Here is a 24,411-nt window from a genome sequence, read left to right as displayed (position 1 = left end):
AGGGTCCTTCTGGTGGTTCCAGTTGGGTGTTAGCAGAGGCTACAGTCATCTGAAGACTTGATTAGATGTCCCAGATGGCTTATTCATATAGTTGACATATGTTACTGGATGATGGCTGGGAGGTTAGCTGGAGCTATTGACCAGGTGCCTACATATAGACTTTCTAGCATTACGATCTCAGTTTGGTTAGACTTCTTTCATGGAAGCAGTTTTTCCCAGAGTTAGAGTTCCAAGCCTCATCCTGTCCCTTTTTAATATCCCTTTCTTTAGTATAAATTCTTTGATGTTACATAAGGAGTGAGCTATGACTAAAGTCATGCTTATGACCATTTCATTTAAAGAGTTCTCATTCAATGTGAATTCCATGGTGTTGTGTATGATTTGAACTATGGCTATAAGCTTTTCCATATTCATGATTTTTATATATCCAACAAGACACATGACATAGGTAAAAGCTATCTCCTGTCCCCTTTACTGTACTCATAGGGGTTTTCTCCAGTTAAAACTCTCTAATGCAAGAAAGCATGCTGGGGGCCTTCCTTGCCTTAGTATGATTTTTGATTTCAAATATGGCATTACTGTGGCTAGAGGCAATCTCACATTTATTACATTTGTTTGATATTATTATTTTAGGCTGTGGCTAAAAGTCTTTGTACATGCATTATATTTGGATTCTCAGTTTCCACATTTGTAGTTTCCCTCTAACATGAATTCTCTGGTTGGAACCACCACCATATTGCTAACATTCACAGTTGTTTTCCTTCAGAGAGAATTAACTCATGCTGTGAAAATTCTGAGTTGTTTGGTAGGATCTACCAAAGCTGACCAAACATACATATGCTCTAGGACCCAGCAATTCCATCTCTACTATATACACATGAGAAATGACTATATGTACACCAAAAGACAAATATGTTCACAGAAGCACTATTTATTATGATCCTAAGCTGTAAACAATGAAAAAGTCCACAGCAGTAGTTGGATAAACTGTAATTTAATCATATGATGGAATTCTATATAGAATGGAAAGAAATGAACTTCTGCCACATGCACTAATGATGAGTTTTAGAGACATAATGAGGAATGAAACAAGCCATATACACAATATATGATGTATAATCCAATTTATATAAAGAGAATACATGATGTGTAATCCAATTTATATAAAGGTTCATAATATGCAAAACCTAATTTATAATGTTAGAAGTCATAACTGTGGTAAATTTTGAGGAAGTAACAACTAATTTTTACTTCATATTTGCAATGAGAAATACAGTTCACACTTCCTTTCTTTTAAAACACTTCTGATCACAGTGTGGTCCATGGACCACTGGCAGAACTGTTTATTACTGGGTCACAAGAATATATGTACTGAAATTGAAAATAAGCAATTTTAAATGTTTGTAGAAACTTGACAGAGGAAGTTTATGCCTGGTGAATCTAATAATAAAAAATTTAGGGTTGTATTTTCAATGACTTTTGTCATTAGTCATTCTTTTTGTGTTTTATAGGCTCACAAACAATAGGCAAATATGTGGTATAGTACCTTAAACTGTTATATACCAATATACTTGCAAGCAACACCATGTACTATTTTATTTAAAGTTTACTATTACTTTAAGGTTTGACAAAAAAGTCATATCCTTTACTGAATTCCCATGGTTTCTACCTTGTGAGTTTTCTGATGTACAATGAGGTTTGACTTACAACTGAAGAACTTCCCACATTCTTTACATTCATATGGTTTCTCTCCTGTGTGAGTTTTCTGGTGGCGAATGAGGTTTGATTTCCTACTAAAGGCTTTCCCACACTGAGGACATCCATTGGATTTCTCTCCTGTATGTATCCTCTGATGAACAGTGAGGATTGCCTTCTGGCGGAAGGACTTCCCACATTCATTACAAATGTAGGGTTTTTCCCCTGTATGAATTCTTTGATGGAGAGTGAGGGTTGTCTTTTGGCAGAAGGACTTCCCACATTCATTGCAAATATAGGGTTTCTCTCCTGTGTGAGTTCTCTGATGTACAGTGAGGGTTGTCTTCTGGATAAATGCCTTCCCACATTCATTACATTGATATGGTTTCTCTCCTGTGTGAGTTCTCTGATGATCAATGAGGTATGACTTCTTTCTAAAAGCACTTCCACACTGAGTACATTCATAGGCTTTCTCCCCTGTATGTGTTTTGTGATGTCTAGTGAGAGTTGCCTTCTGGCGGAAGGACTTCCCACAATCCATACAGATATAGGGTTTCCCCTCTATATGTGTTTTTTCATGAAGAGTGAGGGCTGTTTTTTGACGGAAGGCTTTTCCACATTGATTGCAAACATAAGGTTTCTCACCTGTGTGAATTCGTTGATGTTCAATGAGATATGACTTCCTTCTAAAGCTGTTCCCACAGTAAGGACACTGAAAGGGTTTCTCTTCTGTTTGAGATCTCTGATGCATGATAAAAATGGACTTCCTGCAGAGGAACTTCCCATATTTGCTGTATGTATGGGGTTTCTTCTCAATAAGAGTTTGTGAATGGACACTGAGATTTGACTTTTCAATTAGGGCTATTCCATCTTTATTGTATTCAAGGGATTTTTCTCCTCTGTGAGCCCTAGTATGTGTAAATAACATTCCTTTCATAAGGAAGGATTTTTCACATTCATTATGATCTAATGATTGCTCTGGAGTTTGATCCTTCTGATGTTGAATAAGCTCTTGTTTACCACTCACACTCCTTTCTGTTTGTTTATAGAGATTCACTGTAGTATGAATTTTCTCATTCTTAGAATTGAGGAGTGATTTCTCCCATCCATTACTCTCACCAAACTTCTCTCTTCCAGGGCTTATATTTCTACTGACTAATTCTGAAATATTTTTAAAAACCTTTCCATCAGGCTTATATTCACATAGTGCTGTTTTTGAAATAATACGGTTCTTGCCTATAGTAAGTGTTTTCCCAAAAATATTACTTCTTTCCTTAATTAGTCTTTTGTGGTTGAATATGACTGATCTAGAATGCCTGTCTTGGTATTCTTTGAACTTCACTAAAACATCTTCAGCTTTCCCATCTTCTTCTAGAAAAGAATACAATTAACAACACTGTAAGTCTTCACATAAATGTTATGGATTGAAAGTATATACAAACAACCTATTGAGTGACTGTATGCCTCACTATTGTGGTCTACAGAAAGGCCAAAATAAATTACCTCTTGGTAGGGAAAATTCATATGACATAAACCAAATCCTGCCATACTGTTAAAATGTGGAAAAATTGGCGTAAGAAAAGAACACTCATGGGGCACCTGGGTGGCTTAGTCGGTTAGGTGTCAGACTCTTGATTTTGGCTCAGGTGGTGATCTCACAGTTGTGAGTTGTGCACACTGGCAGTGGACAGCCTGCTTGGGATTCTTTCTCTCTGCCCTTCCCCTGCCCCCCCCCCCAACATTCCTTTCTCTCAAAATAAAATAAAAAGAACAGTCAAATTTTTGGCATATTATAAATACAATACCTGCATTAAGCAGGTATAATAAACACAAGGATAAGTAAACAGAAGACAAAGGATGATGAAAATGACACTGTTCTTGAAATGGGCAGATTCAGAAATAATGGTGTGAGCTTATCAAGGGTACTAACCAGTGATCAAGAAAAATGTTCAGTTAGAGATGAAAGCCTAAATATTTATTCCCTTATGCCTAAATAAGTATTATAAAATACTTCCATTTGTTTCTTCCTCTCTTGCAAATGACTTTTCTCAAGCACTTATTTCCTAGTGTTGAGAGGAACACTAGGCCCTAACTCTCCACACAACTTATTTTCTCTTGAAAGGGAAGACTTAGGGAAATGTATTTCCATTAGGAATTGTAAAATAAACCAGAGGACAAAGCATACTTGAAATGTGAATATAATCACCATTGTATGCTGACTGCTGCTGCCAGAATGTTTATTGTACTAAATTCTCTTGACCATCAATTCTAACTTTTCCTCCTTTCATTTGCTGAATTATTTTTTCAGTTTTCAGGAAGGATGAGTTCAAGTTTTCCTCCCAATGCAGTAACATACCTTAACTCCACTACTCCCTATGGGGGATATGAATGACTGGATTCTTCAACTGTATGCTTATAATGCTGACTTACCCTCACTATCATTTTTCTTATAAAATTTTGTCTATATCTTATTATTGTTACCTTACTACCACCCACGTCTAGTAGGGTAATTTTAAATATGGATTCATTTTACCCGTGACTTGCGTCTTATTTACAAATAGCCCTTAACTGGTAACTGCCCAAGTATCCATCAAAAGGTAAATGCTAATATTGTGTCATGTATGTATAAAATGGAATACTATTCAGCAATAAAAGGGAAAAACACCTAGTGATACACAATGACAAAACAGATGAATCTCAAACATTTTTCAGAGTGAAAACTTTATGCGAAAGAGTATATATTATACAATTCCATTCATGTGTAATTCTAGAACACACTGAAACTAATCTGTATTAGTAACTGGAGTTATATCATCTTCCTGAGAACCTCAACCACCTTTAGGGACATGCTACTATCCAATTTATCCAAAAACCTTCATATATTATTTCTATCCTTTAATGTCTAATTTGTCTGAAATTAGATTATAATTATAGTCTGGACCATCCATTTAAAGAAATCTTTTAGGGGCACCTTGGTGGCTCAGTCAGTTAAGTGTCCGACTTCAGCTCAGGTCATAATCTCACAGCTCGTGAGTTCAAGCCCTGCGTTGGGCTCTGTGCCAACAGCTCAGAGCCTGGAGCCTGATTCATATTCTGTGTCTCCCTCTCTGTCCCTCACCCACTCATGCTCTGTCTCTTTCTCTCTCAAAAATAAATAAACATTAAAAAAAATTTAAAGAAATCTTTTAACAACCTGCTATTTTAATATGAATATTATATGTGAAATGCTCCATTTGATAATATTGCCTTGCCAACTAAAACTTATGATCTTGGAAGTCAATATTTTATTGACTATTTTCTGAGTACACATTAACACATGGTTATCTGAGATAAAGGGATATGATCTTGGCATGTATATTTAAAAGAACTTAATCATTAAATGATTTCTGAATGGATGAGAAAGATGTTTTCCTTGCATGGTATCAAAGAGAGTCAGGTAACTATTGAATATCTAGCCTCTGTTACAAGCTACAGTAAGGAAAAGTAAAAGAGAGAAACTTATTTGAGGGAATTGTTAATCAGATGGGGAAAGAAGTTTGATCATACCAGAGGATGCATCTGTTTACAGTTTACATACATAAGTAGAATATGAATGCAGCAAAAAAGGAATTGACATGGTCTGGAGGAGTCAAGGAACATCTCATGGAGGAAGTGAAACTTGATCTTTTAACTGAATGATATAGTAAAGAATATAACTTTGCTCAAAGAGACATCTGACATTTGCCTTTGGCTTCTGGGAAGTAATCTCTAAACCCTTGGAATATGTATTTGTTTGCCTGGGAACCTTTGGCCAGCCAGAAAGTAACAATGTAATTTAGGGTGAGGTCTTTGAGCCACACCAACATTGTGATTTAGGGTGGGGGTTTTAGGTCACACAGTATTAGCTTGACTTCTTAAGGGGCTGAAAACTGAGATGGGCTACATGTATTGTTAATCATGCCTATGTGATGGAGCCCCAGTATGAACTCTGGACAATGGGCTCAGGTGAAGCTTCCCTGGTTGGCAATATTCTGTACGTATTGTCACACCAGCAAGGTAATGCTGTCTGTGACTCCATAGAGAGAGGTTTACCAGAAGCTTCATGTTTGGTACTTTCCTGGATTCTGCCCTTTATGTCTGGATGATTCTAATCTATATTTTTTTCTTCTGTGATAAACCATAACTGCGAGTACTACGGCTTTTAGTAAGGTCTGTGAGTCCTTATAGCATATTGTTTATATTAGCAGTAGTCTTGGGGACCCCCAAACTTATAGTTGGAGTCAGAAGTAAGGTGGTCTTGTGTGTACTACTGTACCCTCTACCTTTGTAGTTGGATAACTGCAAGTATCTATATGGGTATATAGCAGCTGTCATATAATGAAAAGTCCAGTTGTGAGGAATGAAATCAATTGTATGAAGTATATCTGGGAGACTAGAACAAAGAGAGATGAGCAAGAGTTCTCAGTCACAGAGAGAAATAAATTTGGAGTGATCAGATGGGATATTCTTCTATCAGCCCTTGAAAAAGAAGGGATTTAAATTTCATATAATAAGTAATTTCTTTTTGGCATATTGACAATATAAACTGAAAGAAGTGGGTAAAAATGATGGCAAATCCAAATGGTAATTACAGAAGTTACTGAAATAATATGCTCTCATTTTGGAAGAGGTCAGTAGCAAATGAGGATATGAGAGGATGTAAAGATATTTCACAAAGTGAAATAACACAAATTGTGGAGAGATCAAGTGTAGCAGAGGTGATGGAATCAACCTGATACTACAAGAGACTGACTATGGGGAAAAAAGGATATAGAAATAAGTAAGGATAAGGTAAACACAAGGACTATTGTTTATGATATATCAATAACCAAAAGGATGAGATAATTGTTGTTGTGTTGCTATAGGCAGATGAAAATAGATACTAGAGTTCAGGTGGGAGAAGTGGGCTGAAAATGTGTATTTGAAAGCCATTCACATAAAACAAGAAAATCACAACTTGAGAATGGATCAGATTATTATAGCTGATAGGACTTTTACAAAGGCAAGAACTGAGGAAGAGGAAAGATCCTTAAAGCATAACAACAAGAGACCAGTGAAATAAAATCCATTTATCAACAAATATTTATTTTCCCAGGCAATAAGGGGGAAGAAAAGCAATGAAGATGTGAAAAGGCACCTGGGAAATATGTTAAGAATGAGTTAGTGTTTTTCACCCAAATCAAGGTGGGTAGGTTGAGCGCTATGATACGGAATACAGAGACTTATTGGAAAGAAATTTATTGAAAAGAAGTGATACTAAACTATCACCTAGGTCCAAAGCATATTGATTTTGAAATTTGATGGCAGGTGTCATGGTGAGAATAGGATATGAGCCTGAGCACAAGAAACAGTTAAGACATTGCACAGGGAAAGAAAGGAAAGAATATGAAAACTAAGAGGAAGATAAATATTACACAATGATTTCTCTTTTTGTGGAGAGATTTAAGAATGCCTATAAATAGAAGACTAAACAAAAGAAAGAGGACTGAAATGTTAAAGACATGAAAAACAAGCAGAAAGGCCTAAACCAGCAGTTCCCGAAGTGTGACATGGATCTTAGTACGTGAGATCCTTATGCAGGAGAGTTTGGGAAGGTAGTCCACAAAATCAAAACTCTTTTTGTTAGTAATAACAACCTTGTCTTTTAAAGGTGGGTGTCTCATTTGTACTTATGGAATCTTAATTTATGAAGGTGGCTGAGTGATGACATAGGCTAATCTCATTGAAAGGAGATTTTCATTACATTTCCTTAGAGGAGAGGGCACACCATGCCTTGTAGGGCCACATAGAGGAGCAGCAGGCTTGGTCAGGACCCAGAAAGGAGAGAGGGGAAAGCCTATGCGAGAGCCTTTTGTGGGACCTGCTTGCATGGGAAAGGCAAGGCAGGGTAGGAGAAACAGTTTAGGACTGGCTTTTTAGAGTAGTGTTGGAGGCTATGTGTCTGTAGTTGTATGGTACCTAGTCCTGGGTGATTTAGGACACAGGAAATGTTGGCTAGGTGTGTGAGAGTTAGATAAAGCACATGGTTGAGGGGATGGACTTGGGATTGGTTGGTTTTTATATAAAATGTAGGCTCACCAACAGGTGGTTTACCATCCCTACGAAATCAGCCAGCTCTAGGAGGGGCAATCTCTCCCCAGCCAGCAAGGCCCTCCAAAGTTTCAAAATATCATAAAATATAGAAGACAAAAAAATGATTAATACAGTGGGTAAAATGCAGGCACATCAACATAACACTGGCACCAATCTATAATAGTAACAACTACATTTCTAATTCATAGGGAAAAAGTTTCATGTAAGACTGTTCTTGATAGAGCAGGAGAAAAAAATCACTTTTATTAGATCTCCAACCCTCAAGTACACATATTTTCAATATTCTGTGTGATAGTTAAAGAAGTATGCATAAGGCACTTCTGTTGCATATCAAATTATAATATATTTTGTAAGGAAAAGTGATGGTGTAATTATTTGAGCTGAGAACTGAAAACAGGGGCCTACCCCTGCCATCCCACCATATCCAAAAAAAAATGTTCCTGTGAAATGTTTCATAAGTTGAGATGGCATAAAGTGAAGAAGCAATTACCATTAACTTATATGGGAAAACTCTTAAGTGTTCCCAGATCTAAAAAATAACCTGTCTTTGGCTTTTCTGACACATCTTGTTAATGGATGTGTAAAATAAATTGAGATAAAGCAAAGATGCTCACAGACCATAGTTCAAAGCTATGGTAGCTTGATGCTGTGAAGCTGAGTGCAATTCCTGGGAAGGAGCTTAGCAGTGCCTTTATAGCTAGTTCACTGCAAAACAAGCACTGAAAGCTGGTTTTGCATTTCACCTTTTTTTGTAAAAGCAAAAATCATCTTTGGATTTCTTTTAGTTAGTGAAAACAGGTACGAATGGACGTCTCTAGTAAAAACAAAGTGGCATAACACAAACTTTCAAAAAACGGGATATCTGTATCTTTTTGTGGAATAGCATTTTTACTTCAGTAAAACTATTATTCAGATGTGGGTATCTGGTAGACATTTTCTTGAACAATGTGAACCTATCAATTCAAGAGAAAACATGTGCCAATATTTGTTACCAATGATAAAATCCAAGCTTTCAAGTAAAGGCTGTTATGTTGGAAAGCTTGTATTTGCTACTGTGAGCTTGTCAGCTTCCCAACAGACTTTTCTGATGACGTTGGTGATGATATTAACACATGTGGGTTATGGGTTTTTTCAAGTAATATTGTATATGAGAATATGTCAAAATTTGGAAAATGTTCTGTTAGTGAACTGTTACTTTCCAAATGACTAATACATAATATTATCAAAAAAATGCCTGGGTAAAATATCCATTTAAATAGACCACTGGGGGGAACCTGGGTGGCTCAGTCGGTTGAGTGTCTGACTTTCCTCAGGTCATGATCTCTTGGTTTGTGAGTTCGAGCCCCACATTGGGCTCTGTGCTGACAGCTTGGGGCCTGGAGCCTGCTTTGGATTCTGTGGCTCCCTCTCTCTCTGCCCCTCCCCTGCTCATGCTCTGTCTCTCAATAATAAATAAACGTTAAAAAAAATTTTTTTTAAATAGACCATCGGATTTTACATAACAGTCTACAAAAGTTCATTGCTATGGTTTCAGATTCTGTATTGCAACTAATTGTTTAGGAACTACCAATTGTTACATTTGGGTGTGGTATTAATGAAGAATATCCATGACAATCTAAGAAGGCTTTTTAAATATTTTCTTTCAAACTACATATAATGCATGAAGGAAGGTTTTCTTCATATTTTCAAAATCAAACAACATTTTGCAACAAATGGAATGCAGAATCAGATGTGAAATTCAGCTGTTTATTAAGCAAGATATTAAATAAATTTTAATTATGTAACAATTCCACTTTTGTCAGTATTTTTTTTCTTTTGGGAAATAGTTATTTTTTGTAAAAATATGATTTTATGTCAACATGCAATGAGTTTATTATTTTTATATTGTATTAAAATGAATTAGTAAATGAGTGGTGAAAAATATTTAATTTCTAATAGGGTACACACACACATATGCACAAAATTCTTTTAATCCTTAATAATTTAAAAATATTAACAAGTCCCAAGACTAAAAAGTTTGAGAAACTGCTCAACTAGACATCCAGATTCTGGTAATGGCAAAGAAGTTTATATCAAAACAACCTTCCAGCTGGTATGATAAACTGTGGACCAACTGTAAAAGACCAATTTGTTTTGGAAAGCACCTCTAACGAGTGATCAAAAGGAGGCAAAAACTTAAGTGGATATAACATTTGAAAAGGAAGAAACCACACTTCATAAGATCTACATTTATCCAGATATTCCATTGTGGGCCCTGATAGTTTATGCAGCACCCAGGGGATAGATTTCTGGGGGAAAGTAGGAGTCATCCTGTGCAGAAAAATCTGAGATTAAGTTCGGGGTCACTAGAGTGGCTATAAATTGAGGACAAAATATGAGAATGGAGAAGTCATTCTGAGAATGGAGAAGTCATAGAAGGAGAACCCCAAAGATAGTATAAACCCCTCCTCAAAACCTTGGTTAACTGCATCTTCAGGGCAAGACTGCAAGAAGCACAAGGGGAAAAGAAAGCTGGAACACTGAAAGAACTGATTACAGATTTCAGCAGCTGTTTACCTTTGGGAAAAAAGGGTTGTTGTTTTTTTTTAACATTTTTAAAAAAATTATTTATTTTGAGAGGTAGAGCAGGAGTGGGGGAGGAACAGAGAGAGAGAGGGAGACACAGAATCTGAAGCACACTCCGGGCTCTGAGCCCGAAGTGGGTCTCAAACCCACTAACCATGAGATTGTGACCTGAGCCAAAGTCGGACGCTCAACAGACTGAGTCACCCAGGAACCCCTGGAAAAACAGTTTTTAATCCTGGTCCTGTGCCAAGTCCGAGGAATCTGGTGAGAGGAACCTTTGGTCTTTGTACTGAAACCCCAGAATGACCATGTATAAGAGCAAAGGCTGCATCCCAGCACTAAGAGAAACAGCATAAAGCTAAAGGCAAAATTGAAACTGAAATAGAAATCATCTAAAAAACTTAAAAGCAATCTTAAAAAGGAATCAACATGAGCCACCAGTAACTTAACTGCCTTCCAAGTGAAATCTCAACAATCTTCAGAGGCAGAAAAAGAATCCAGTATCTTGACAACATATTATCTACAAGGTTTTCCTGAGAAGAAACAGGAAATGTGATGAAGAGAAGATAAAAACCAGTTAATAGAATCACACTGATTTATGTCCCCTATGTTGAAATTACAAGATAAGGAATTTAAAATAACCATGATAAATATGTTTACAAAATCTACAAGAAAAGATAGAAATATGGGTGAAGAGATGGAGAGTTCAGGAGAGATAAGGATATGCAAACTTTAAAAACCTCATATCTTAAATACAAAATTCATTGGATGGGTTTAACAGCATAGAACATAGAGAATGAAGAATCAGTAAAGTGAAAGTCTGATTAACAGAAATTACCCAAATCATAAAATCGTTTTAACTCCTTAATAAACTCTACAGAGGATAGGTTAAAATTATTTAAAATATAATCGAGAACAGAGCAGAAAAATAATCATAGAAATGTTGGCCAAAATTTCTTCAAATTTGCTCTAAAACAAGAACTCAGTGAATGTGCTAAATTCACTTACTAGTTCTAACAGTTCGTTTTAGATTCCTTAGGATTTATTATGTACACAAGCATGTCATGTACAAATGAAGATAGTTCCCTGTTTTTTCAAAAAATTGTTCTAATTGGTAGCCTTTTGGCTTCTTTCTCTTGCCTTATTGTACTGATTGTGTCTAGCACAATGTTTAATAGAAGCAGTGATAGTGGGCATCTTTTCTGGTTTTGATCTTAGAAGAAAAGCATTCAGGCTTTCTACACTGCATGTGATACTGGCTATAAGATTTTCAAAGATATCCTTTATGAAGCTGAGGAAATTCCCTTTGGTTGCTAATCTGGTCTAAGGCTTCATAATAGTAACTGAATTTAATGATTTTCCCATGTCTACTGATGCTCCTTAAATTTTTTTTTTTCTAGTTACATTAAGTGGCAGCTTAGATCCTTGGTTTTAGACCCCTTTTCACTTTTTTTTTTTTTAATTTTTTTTTCAACGTTTATTTATTTTTGGGACAGAGAGAGACAGAGCATGAACGGGGGAGGGGCAGAGAGAGAGGGAGACACAGAATCGGAAACAGGCTCCAGGCTCCGAGCCATCAGCCCAGAGCCCGACGCGGGGCTCGAACTCACGGACCGCGAGATCGTGACCTGGCTGAAGTCGGACGCTTAACCGACTGCGCCACCCAGGCGCCCCCCCTTTTCACTTTTATATGGTGAATTACATAGATTGATTTTTAAATACCAAATCATCTTTGCTTTCCTGGGATAAGCTCTTTTTAGTCATAAGGTTTTATCCTTTTAAAATATTGCTAGATTCTGTTTTATAATATTTATTATATATATATTTTATTATAGATTTTTTCTAGCTTCATGGAGGATGTTGGTGTTTAGTTTTTTATTCTTATAGTGTCTTTGGTTGTAAATAACGTTGGCCTTATAAAATGAGTTGGGAAATGTTCTCTCCTATTTATTGACATAAAATTGTAGACTCCCTAATTGTCCTTTTAATGTCTGTAGGATCTGTAGTGGTGCAGCTTCTGTAATTTTTTTGTTTGTTTATTTTTGAGAGAGAGAGACAGAGCATGAGCAGGGGATGGGCAGGGAGAAAGGAAGACACAGAATCCAAAGCAGGCTCCAGGCTCTGAGCTGTCAGCCCAGAGCCCAACGCGGGGCTCGAACTTGTGACATGAGATCATGACCTGAACTGAAATCAGATGCTTAACCAACTGAGCCACCCAGGTGCCCCACAGCCTCTGTAATTTTTAATTAGTGACTGTGTCTTGTATTTTTTATTAGTACATATAGCTATGGTTTATTAGTTTTATCAATTATTTTAATGAATCAGCTTTTGTCTTCACTCATTTTCTCTATTGTACTTCTGTTATGTAATTCATTGATTTTTGCTTTGGTCTTTATTTTTTCCATTTTACTAGCTTTTTTTTTTTTAAGTTTATTTATTTAAGTAATCTCTACACCTAACGTGGGGCTTGAACTCGTGACCCTGAGATCAAGACTCACAAGCTCTTCCAAATGAGCTAGCCAGGCACCCCTCCTTTTACTAACTTTTGAGTTTAACTTTTTTCTTTTTTTAGCTACTTAGGGTGGCATCTTAGATCCTGGATGTAAATGGATAAAAAAAAAAATAATAAAGGGGGCACCTGGGTGGCTCAGTTGGTTGAATGTCTGACTCTTGATCTCAGCTCAGATCATGACCTCACCATTTGTGAGTTCAAGCCCCACGTTGGGCTCTCTGCTGTTGGCACAGAGCCCACTTGGGATCCTCTGTTTCCCTTTCTCTCTGTCCCTCATCTTTTCTCTCTCTCTCTCTCAAAAATAAACATTTTTTTAAAAGTATAAAAAAATGTTAATGCTGCTTTAGATACATCCCATAAATTTTGATATTTTGCTTGAATTATCATTCAGTTCAAAACATTTTCCAATTTACTTTAGGATTTCTTCTCTGATTCATGGGTTATTTGGAAATGTAGTGATTAATTTTCTAATATTTGGGAAATTTAGAAATACGGTGTTTTTTAATTGAAGTATAATTGATACACATTATATTAATGAATTATAGTTGACCCTTGAACAATGTAGGGTTGGTGCCTCACACAGATGAAAATCCTAAATAACATCTGACTTCCCAAAAACTTAACTGCCAATAGCCTACTATTGACCTGAAGCCTAATAACATTAACAGTCAGCACATATTTTGTATGTCACATATATTATGTACTGTATTCTTACAATAAAGTAAGCTAGAAAAAAGAAATGTTACTAAGAAAACCATAAGGAAAATATATTTACAGTACAGAACTGTATTTATTATAAAAATCCATGTATAAGTGGGCCTGCTTAATTCAAATCTGTCTTTTTCAATACACAAATGTAATTCTGTTGTGGTCAGAATCCATATTATGATTCAGTTTTTTTTCAATTCATTGATACTCATTTTATAACCCAGAATATAGGGTCTATCTTGGTGACTATTCCATGTAAAATATTCTATAAAGATGAACTAGAGGAGCACCTAGGTGGCTAAGTCAGTTAAGCATCCAACTTCAGCTCAGGTCATGATCTCACTGTTCATTGAGTTTGAGCCCCATGTCGGGCTCTGTACTGATAGCTCAGAGCCTGGAGCTCCTTCAGATACTGTGCCTTCCTCTCTCTCTGCCCCACCCCTGCTCATGCTCTGTCTCTCTCTCAAAAATAAACATTAAAAAAAAATAAAACAAGAATGGGGTGCCTGGGTGGCTTAGTTGGTTGGCGTCTAACTTCGGCTCAGGTCATGACCTCGCAGTTTGTGAGTTCAAGCCCCACATCTGGCTCTGTGCTGACAGCTCATAGCCTGGAGCCTGCTTTGGATTCTGTGTCTCCCTCTCTTTCTGCCCCTCCCCCACTCACACTCTGTCTCTGTCTCAAAAATAAATAAAACATTAAAAAAAAGATGAACTAGATACAAATGATAGTGTTTTCAGGCATTCCATAGCTTTATTGTTTTCTTTGTTCTCTCGATTACTGAGAGAGAAGGGGTGTTTATATCTCAAGCTATAATTATAATGCTCTTTTCAGTTCTGTCACTTTTGTTTCATGTATTTCATGCATTCTCAATGGGGGTTTCTCCTAAGGGAGCAAAATTATTCTGGGGAAATGAAAAAAAGTTTCTTAAATATTATAATAGTTTGTGGCCCTTCAAAGAGCAACAGAACATAGAGTATGTTATTAAAATTTAATGGGGGCAATTAGAAAAAGAGTCTAAAAAGACTCCTTAGGGAGTGATAATGATAAAAAGCTGAGAAACACTGATGTATTTTGAAGCTCTGTTAGGATTGTTATGACTTCTGATGAAGTGTCTCTCTTTATCACCATAATATTCTGTGTTCTGAAATATACTTGGATGTATAGCCACTCCCATTTTGTTATGCTTTGTGTTTGCATATGTAACGGTCTCATTCTATTTTTGAAGTCTTACTGCTGACAACTTCCTAGACCCACTCTTTTTTTTCCTCTTGCTCCACACCTGGGCAAGCCAATAGGAGAGCTTGCATGTTCTTTCTGCTGGTGCTGGCAGGAAGTTTAAACTATGTAATCACTAGCCCACATGTAGAATCCTCACGACCTACTCTCCAACCACAATAAACACAAAAGCCAGACACTCCCCCTTGCACTCTCAAGCCATTTTAGGACCAGTCTGGGAACCTTCCCTGTTCTTCCCAGAAAGCCTCATTAAATTATGTCAGATTTCAATCTTGACATGAAGTCAAATTTTAGGTGAGTGGGGTGGGGTGTTGATCTCATCCTCAAATGGGGCAACCACAGACAATATGATATATACTTTTTCATCTTTTTATGTTATACCTTCCTGTGTCTTTTTATTTAATTTTTAAAATACATATCACATAGCTGGGTCTTCCTTTTCACTTCAGATATTAAATAGTCATTTTTAGGTATTGCATTTGTTTGTTATTTCTATGTTTGCTCTCTCGCCATATGTTCATTTCCGCTTTACATCCTTGATGCTATTGAGGTCATTTATAATGCCCATTTTAGCATCCTTGTCTGCAAATTCCACCACCCCTGATTTTTTTTTATTTTTTTATTTAAAAAAAAATTTTTTTTTTCAATGTTTATTTATTTTTGGGACAGAGAGAGACAGAGCATGAACGGGGGAGGGGCAGAGAGAGAGGGAGACACAGAACCGGAAACAGGCTCCAGGCTCTGAGCCATCAGCCCAGAGCCTGACGCGGGGCTCGAACTCACGGACCGCGAGATCGTGACCTGGCTGAAGTCGGACGCTTAACCGACTGCGCCACTCAGGCGCCCCTCCACCACCCCTGATTTTATTGACTTGTTGTTTTCTATTGACTGATTCCCCGCCCCCCCTTGTCTATGGGTCCTATTTTCCTACTTCTTCATATATTTAATAATGTTTGATTGGACATCAGGCATTATCAACTTAATGTTGCTGAGTTTGAGATATGGTTATATTTTCATGAAGTATTGCTCTTTAAATGGCATTCTGTGGCAGCCATAGAGTTGCAGCACTAGGATCTCCCTTCAGAAAAGAACTTGCCATTGATGTGCAAGAAGTATAGTTACCTGACAGCCTGCAATTGTTAGCATCTTCAGGATGCTCTTCATATGATGAATCAAACCACAGTTTCCCCAGGAGGTGCCCATCCAAAGACTGAACACCGAGGGGGTACTAGAGGCTGCCTATTTCTCTCCATGGCAGACTCCTCAGATGGATAGGAGACCAGCTAGGTCTCTAGGTCTCTAGAGACCTAGGTCTCTTTGCTTCAGACCAGCTAGGTTGGTTGACACTTTGTCAAGTCTAAACAATGATCTGAGGTTCTCCCTGTCCAATCCTGTTAGCCTCTCCCCCTTTCCTTCCATAGGTACCAGATCCATATCATGATCTAATGGTTTCCTATATTTAATCCTACTTTCTTCCCCTTTATCTTCCATAGATGTACCTCTAGGAAATTTTTACATTCCTAACTCTATCTCAGCATCTCCATCCTAGAGGACCCAAGAGACACATAGCAATTATTTTTGGATTGGTTTAATCCTTTTGATGCTTTTGTTTAAGCACTTTTACGGCAAATCTTGCAAAATTTTTAACCTATGCCTTATCAAGGGGTGGCCTTTCTATGTTTCTATCTAAAGTCCTATGTATCAACAAGTTCTCTCCATTCTGGCTGGAGGAAAATAAAATGATTCTTGGTGCAGTAGGCTATGGCAATTGTTCAGCTTACAACACTATGGTAATTGTATTTTCCTTAGAACACGTCTTTGTTTAGTCTCATAGGGTTTCACCTATACACGTGCAGACTTATATTCAGCCAAAGACTCAAAGAGAACCTTTTCCATATTTGGGGAACTCTTTTTCTGCATAGCTCACTTCTTTTGGGAAGTATGTCCTGGAAATTTTAGCAACCTCAATCTCCTTGAATGCCCATGTTAGTCCCCTCAAGTCAGTAAAATTGTCAGGTTCTTTTTGGATTCCTCTCTCTGTACTGCAGTCTGGAAGTTGCCTTCAGATGAAAGCCTGGAATGAGGTAGGGCTCATCTCATTTGTTTCTCTTCTCTCAGGAATCCAGGCCTGTGCTGCCTGTTGTTCAATATCTGAAAATAGTTTTGTCCAGTTTTCTTGTTGTTTCCTGTAGGAGTGTAATTCCAGACTCTGTTACTTGCTCAGGGCTGGAAGCAGAAGTCTTGAATTATAAAAATGCAGGCCCAAATGGCTTAATAATGATTTTCATCAAACATTTAAGGAAGCAGTAATACCAGCATAACAAAAATTCTATAAGAAAATATATGAAGAGGGAACACCCCTTGTCTTTTTGATATTGCTGACACAATTCTGATTTTTTCAAGGACATTACAAGAAAACTACAGACCACTATCCTTGGTAAAATCATGCATAAAAACTTACTAAAAAATTAACAAACCAATTTTAGTTATCTAGAAGAAAGATAATACATCTTGTCCAACTGGGGTTCATCCCAAGAATCCAAATTTAATTTTGTTTAATATTTAAATTATTTCATGTAATACATATAGTAACAGATTAAAGGAGAAACATCGTATGATCATCTTAACAGATGCAGAAAAAGCATGTTAAAATCAACATTCATAATTAAACTCATCAAAAACAAGGAAAAGAACTTCCAGAATTTAATAAAGAGCACTTATGAAAAGCCTACAGTTAATATTAGGATGAAGAATGAAATATTAAGTGTCTTCCTAATAAATTTAGTGAACTGATAAGAAACTCACTCTCGCCACTTCTATTCAACATTGTACTGTAGATCCTAGTCAGTACAACAGAGTAAGAAAAAGAAATGAAAGCAATAAAATATACAAATGTAGAAGTGGAATATCTTTTTTCTAGAAGACATATTTTGTGTGTAAAAAACGAAAGATATATACTAAAACAAAGAACAATGGCAAAACAAAACTTAAGTAATAAGTAGAATACAATACAATAAGTAGAAGTATGCAAAATCAATATATAAAGATCAATTGGGGATGCATATTTTAACAACAAACTGGAAAAAGAAATTTCAAATATCCTACTATTTACAATGGCATTAAAATACTAAAAGATTAGATATAATGAAATATGTATTAGACCTCTATACTAAAAATAATAAAACATTGCTTACAAGAAGTAGAGAAGGTAATTAAAATAGAAAAATATAGTATAGTCATGGACTGGAAGACTCAATATTGCTAAGATGTTAATTCTCACCAATAAAAATTCTATTACCTTTGTTTAAAGAAATCAAGAAGTTGATTCTAAAATGTATTTGAAAAAGAAAATGACCTAGAATAGCCAAAAGAATTTTTAAAAGAATAAAGTTAGAAGACTTACTATGACTTCAAGACTTATTAGAAAGTTCCAACAATCAAAGACCAGGTAGTATTGGCAGTAAGACTTAAAAGATAGCAAAGGAAAGAACAGTCTAAAAATAGGCTGACACAAATACAATCAATTTTTTATAAGATCACCAGAGCAATTTAATTCAATGTAGCACATGATGGGAGAAACTGTTATCTATATGAAAGAAAACAGACCCTTAATCTTACCTCATATCATAAACCAAACTTAACATGAGATGGGCCACAGAATTAATAAAAATAGCAAAATATTCATAACATTTTTAGAAGAAAAGACAGAAACTATCATCACAACCTAGTGGATCTCAAATATTTGAGAGGTCAAAGAAGTAAGTATAAAAGAAAATAATGATACACTGGATTTCATCAGAGTTAACAGTGTGTGCTTATTAAAAGACATAACAGACCTGAGGAAATATTCACCATACATATATCAAACAAAAGACTTCTATCCAGAATATGTAAAGAATTCCTACTACTCGAGGGAAAAATATACTACCCAATAAAAATGGGTAAAACATTTGAATAGGTACCTCTGAAGAAGATAAAAAAAACACTTGAAAAAGTTCTCAACATCAATGGTCACAAGGGATATCTAAATTAAAACTGCAAAGATATACTACTATAACCTTCAGTCTGACCAAAATGCAAATACTGATAACATCAAATGCAAAAGAGAATATGGGACAATCAAAATTCTCATACATTTTTGGTAAAAGTTTAAAATAGTACAGTAACTTATAAAAACTGGCAGTTTCTAAAAAAGTAAAATATACACTTGCCTAATGAATGAGTGATACCACCTGCTACATGTTTACTGAAGGGAAATAAAAACATATCCACAAAAAGATGTTTACAAGAATGTTCACAGTAGCTTTATTCATAACAGCCCCAAACTGGAACATTTCGAATATCTATGAACAGGAGATATATAAACAAACTGGTATATTCACACAACTGAATACTATTAAATAAACTACTTATTTATGCAAAAACATGTATATATCTCTCACATATTAAGCTGAGTTAAAGTAGATATGAAAAAGGTCTAGGATAGATAAAACTATGCTGGTAGAAATCATAAGTGTGATTGTCCTAATGGGAGGGACTGACTTGGAAGAGGCCTGAAGGAACTTAATGGGTTAATGGAAATGTACTTTATATTGGGTGTGACATACATGGGTTTATGCTTCTGTCAGAACTCAAAGGACTTCACACTTAAGATCTCCATGTACAGTATACTTACAAAGCATGGAGTAGATTCTTGGTAAGGAAATAGCAGTCTCTAAAAACATAAGGCAAACAAATAGCAGTCTCTATAAACATAAGGCAGACAAGGAAAGAACTTACATAAGGAGTGATATTCACAGTTAAAATTTAGATTTTAGACACACTGAAGTCAGTCATGTATAGGCATGTCAAAGATCTCAGGCCTTTAAAAACAGATCCCTAATAAGATGGCTACTATTAAAACAACAACAACAACAAAAACAAAAACAACCCCAAACAGAAAATAACAGGTGTTGGTGAGGACGTGGAGAAACCGGAACCCTTGTGCATTGTTACTGGGAATGTAAAAATGGTGTAGCCACTATGGAAAACAGTATGGCAGTTCCTCAAAACATTAAACACAGACTTATTGTATATTCCAGCAATTCTACTTTTCTTTTAATTGTTTGTTAATGTTTTTTTAAAAAATGCTTTATTTAAAATGTTTTGTTTAAAATTGTTTTTTATAACTAAAAAAGCTGAAAGCAAAGACTCAGATATTTGTACACTCATGTTCATAGCGCAGCAACATTGTTTATAGTAGCCAAAAGGTAGAAGTAACTCAAGTGTCCATTGGATAAGCAAAAAATAATATATACAATGGAATATTTCAGCCTTAAAGGAAGGAGATTCTGATATTATCAGAATCTCTACATGGGTAGACCTTGAGGACATTATGTTAAATGAAAAAAGCTAATCACAAAAACGACAAATACCACATGCATAAATCCACTTATATGAGGTACCTATGAGTAGTTAAATTCATAGAAACAGAAATTAGAAAGGTGGTTGCCAGCAGCTAGGGGGAGGAGGTAATGGGGAGTTATTTTTTAATGAGTACCGAGTTTCAGTCCTACAAGATGAAAAGAGTTCTGGAGATGGATGGTGGTGATAGCTGCACAATGTCAATGTACTTAATGCCACTGAACTATATGCTTAAAAATGGCTAAGATAATAAGTTTTTAGTTCTGTGTATTTTGCCACAATTAGAAAAAATAGATCCCTAAAAACATTCAAAGGTGCTAACTACCTGAGTCCACTGGATTTTATCTGTACAGACTCACCAAGGTAGCTCTGACTTGGAAAAATTCTCTCTGTTGTCCATAGTTCTTCTCCTTGTTCCAACTTACGGATCATATCAGGCTTAGTCATGTGAAACCCTGATAATAAAAAATGAGACTTGGTCTAAGCTGCTTGGGCTTCAAAACTATTGAAGGAAGAGAAAGATATAGCTCTAAGGTGACAGACAAGGCACACATTAACATCTTAGCAAAGTTAATACCTTGCACTGGGCAAGTGTGGACATAATCACACTGGCTCCTAATCAAAAAGGATTCATCACCTCTGATCTCTGAAATTCAAAGCTCCATATGTTTCAAAAATTCTTGAAAGGAGATGTATGAGATTGAAAGATTCAAGGAATTTTTCTTACCAACAGAGATGAGGTGGCAATAATTTTCCAACATGACATCTCTGTAGAGGGTCTTCTGAGCAGGATCCAGCTGCTGCCACTCCTCCTGGGTGAAGTCCACAGTCACATCCTTGAATGACACTGATCCCTGCAAGGGCAGACTCTAGTTCATCCTAAAGTGATTGGAACTAGTGAGAACTAGATATTGGAAACCACGTTCAGTGGTCAGACTAGTTTTCTTATTTTATCTTTTGTATTGTAGAAAATTCTCTGTGATAATACAGTCTGTATTTACTTACTATCTCATGCTAAAAATATATAAGATCACACTATTTACCTTGAATGTGACTAGTTGCTTGGTGGATCAAAATGAATAAAGCCCTGGCCTTGCTCATGAGAAGTTACAGGCTAAGTGAGAGGCATACATATAAATACATACACCCAACAGATATTACAGATGTGATGACAGAAAGATGTACAAGGGAAAATGCTACAAAGTAAAGAAAAATTTTATTTTGTATACCAAAGCTTCACTGAGGACATCAAAATTTTGTACTCATAATGGATTTGTTTTATACAGGGTACCACCTTTTAAAATTCATGGGGAGAATCATTGTTGTACTGTATACTAATTTGGATGTAAATTTAAAAAAAAATTAAAATTATAGCAGCACTATCAACAATAGCCAAAGTATGGAAAGAGCCCAAATGTCCATTGATGGATGAATGGATAAAGAAGATGTGGTATATATATACAATGGAGCATTACTCGTCAATCGAATGAAATCTTGCCATTTGCAACTGTGTGGATGGTACTGGAGGGTATTATGCCAAGTGAAATTAGTCAGTCAGAGAAAGACAAATATCATATGATTTCACTCATATGAGGACTTTAAAATATAAAACAGATGAACATAAGGGAAGGGAAATAAAAATAATATAAAAACAGGGAGGGGGACAAAACATGAGACTCATAAATATGGAGAACAAACTGAGAGTTATGGGAGGGGTTGTGGGAGAGGGGATGGACTAAATGGGTAAGGGGCACTAAGGAATCTACTCCTGAAATCATTGATGCACTATATACTAATTTGGATATAAATTTAAAAAAATAAAAAATAAAATAAAAAAATCAATATGTAACTGCAATATGAAAAATCAGTTGTATTTATATGAAATGAAATCAATTATACAAAGTAAAATATAACAAAATAAAATTAAAATTCATTAAATACCTAATAATTAATCTAAAAAAAATTCACAGGGGGAGGAAAACCAATTAGTAAGCTGAGGAAATAGCAAAAGGCACAGTATGTTAGGAAAGAGTCTTGGAACTCTAAGAAGAAAAAGGTATATGGAGTTAGGTAGTGGGCATGTTTATCTAATAATACTGGATTTTTTCTGGGGTACGTGGCTGGCTAATCAGAGGAGTGTGTGACTCTTGGTCTCAGGGTCATGAATTCAAGCCCTACATTGGGTTTAGAGATTACTTAAATAAAAATTTAAAAACTTAAAAAAAATACTGGATTTTTTCCCTACATACTAGGGGTCTTAAAAATGACTGAACACACTCCTAACATATTTATATTTATTTATAAATCATCAGTCAGCATTAATGGAAATCCACATCTGCTCTTGAATGTAATTTGTTGGTATTTTCCTCCCTTTCAATATACTGTCTTGTACATTCCATTGTAATGCATACCCCACTTTGCTTGTTCTGCTGCTTTCAGAGTATGAAGAAATGTTAAGCAGTACATATATTATTTGATAAAATTTGTACTTCAGAGGCAATACCCTTGAAGACTAGAGAAGGCTTGAGATGTGTTGGGTGGGAAAGACAATTAAGTAACCATTGTTAGTGATTTCCTAGATAAGGTGGTATTAGTTGTCTAGAGAGGGGAAAACTGTTTAGTACATAAGGGGTTGCAACAATTGGTCATAAATTGGTTGTAGAGTAGAAAAAAGAGGCATAGCTCTTGAGTTACCTGCATAGGCAAGTGGTTAGGTGCTGAGACTAAGAAATAGAAAACACAAGAACAAATAAGCTAGACCAAAGGAGGTAATGAGGTAGGCCTTGGAAATGTACTTGAAGTGTCTATGGGACATTCAGGTGATCATAACTTTTGGAGACTGGATATATGGTTCTGACACTCTGGATAGAGGTCTAGTATGGAGAGAAGTGTTTCAGAGTCACTAGAATTAGGTCAGTGTTACCTTTATGTGGATCTGTGCACAGAGAAAAAGAGACAGTGAAGAGAAGAGAACTGATTGACATCTGGGGAAAACCAGTATTTTGAAGATGGGTAGATAAAGAGGAATTTTCTGAAAGACCTGAAAACACGAAAAAGTACCCCCTTTGATTCAAAGTAGAATATTACTTTTTTTTTTTTTTTAAGTTCATTTGTTTTTTTGAGAGGGAGAGCATTGCATGCATGAGCATAAGCTGGGCAGGGGCTGAGAGAGAGGGAGAGACAGAATCCCAAGCAGGCTCCATGCCTGGGGCTCAATCTCACAAACCAAACCATGAGATCACGACCTGAGCTGAAACTAACAGACACTTAACTGACTGAGCTATTCAGGTGCCCCTCAAAGTAGAATAGTTCAAGAATGGACTAGCATATGCATTTTATCCTCCTCCACTCCCATATAAAAAATTAGAAGAAACTAAAAAAATAAGAATAAATCTGTAACAGCATTGAAATACTTGAAAGGTTTTCACTGGCAGGCCACAGTTTGTAGGAACTGGATAATATAGACAGGATCAGAGAGGGAGAATGCAAAAACCTCAGGTTTAAAAAAAAGTTTATTTATTTTGAGAGAGAGAGAGAGAACAGGGGGCAGGTGGGGGCAGAAGGAAGGGAAAGAGAGTATCCCAAGCAGGCTCTATACAATGTGGGGCTTGATCTCATGATCTCACGGTTCATGAGATCACGACCTGAGCTGAAATCAAGAGTCAAACGCTTAACTGACTGAGCCACCTACAGGCACCCAAAATCTCAGTTTTCTGTACAAGCTTGCAAGCAATCCCTATCTTGGAAACCTCACAAAACATCTTACCACAAACTAATAATGTCATTTACCAACTCTACCCCCCATTGTATCATTGCAAAACCTAGGTCAGTAGTGATGATCAAGGTTTTTCCATGTCTGCTCCTTGACCCCTCACAACTTAGATCTCAAATCAGTATCTAGATAAGATAGAGTCATTAAAGTAATGTTTCCCTTTTAAATCAAAATAATACATCTTTCAAGCAGTACTTTTGTGAGAAGCTTAAGAAAGGAGATGATGAATGATATATCAAGTTAATATGTAAACATGGGCTACAACTAAAGGTACATGTGGGGAAGGCTTACATTTATATGGCTGGAATAAGAAAAACTGGGAACAGGGCTGCAACTAGGTGGGGCGGGTGAGGAACATAGGGTGCAAAATTTAGGGATGCACAGGCCCTGAGGATACTCCTTACATTT

The 24,411-nt window shown here is 36.2% G+C and overlaps 1 protein-coding gene across 1 annotated transcript in view; it reads right to left on the bottom strand.

Annotated features, from left to right (window-relative positions):
- Window positions 1-845: 845 nt before the first annotated feature.
- LOC124511173 (zinc finger protein 568) overlaps window positions 846-24,411 on the bottom strand; it is a 389,983-nt gene continuing 366,417 nt past the window's right edge. The window contains exon 10 of the mRNA XM_047078140.1: window positions 846-2,486. Coding sequence (XP_046934096.1) covers window positions 1,646-2,486 — 841 coding nt within the window. The 3' untranslated portion in view covers window positions 846-1,645. The remainder of the gene's footprint in view (window positions 2,487-24,411) is intronic.

This window comes from Lynx rufus, unplaced genomic scaffold, assembly GCF_022079265.1.
Source record: "Lynx rufus isolate CCGP_SWC_20201006 ecotype Redwood Valley unplaced genomic scaffold, mLynRuf1.p SCAF_16, whole genome shotgun sequence".
NCBI classification, from domain to species: Eukaryota; Metazoa; Chordata; class Mammalia; order Carnivora; family Felidae; genus Lynx; species Lynx rufus.
Note: the sequence above shows the minus strand (reverse complement) of the source record. Positions and strands in the feature narration are given on the sequence as shown.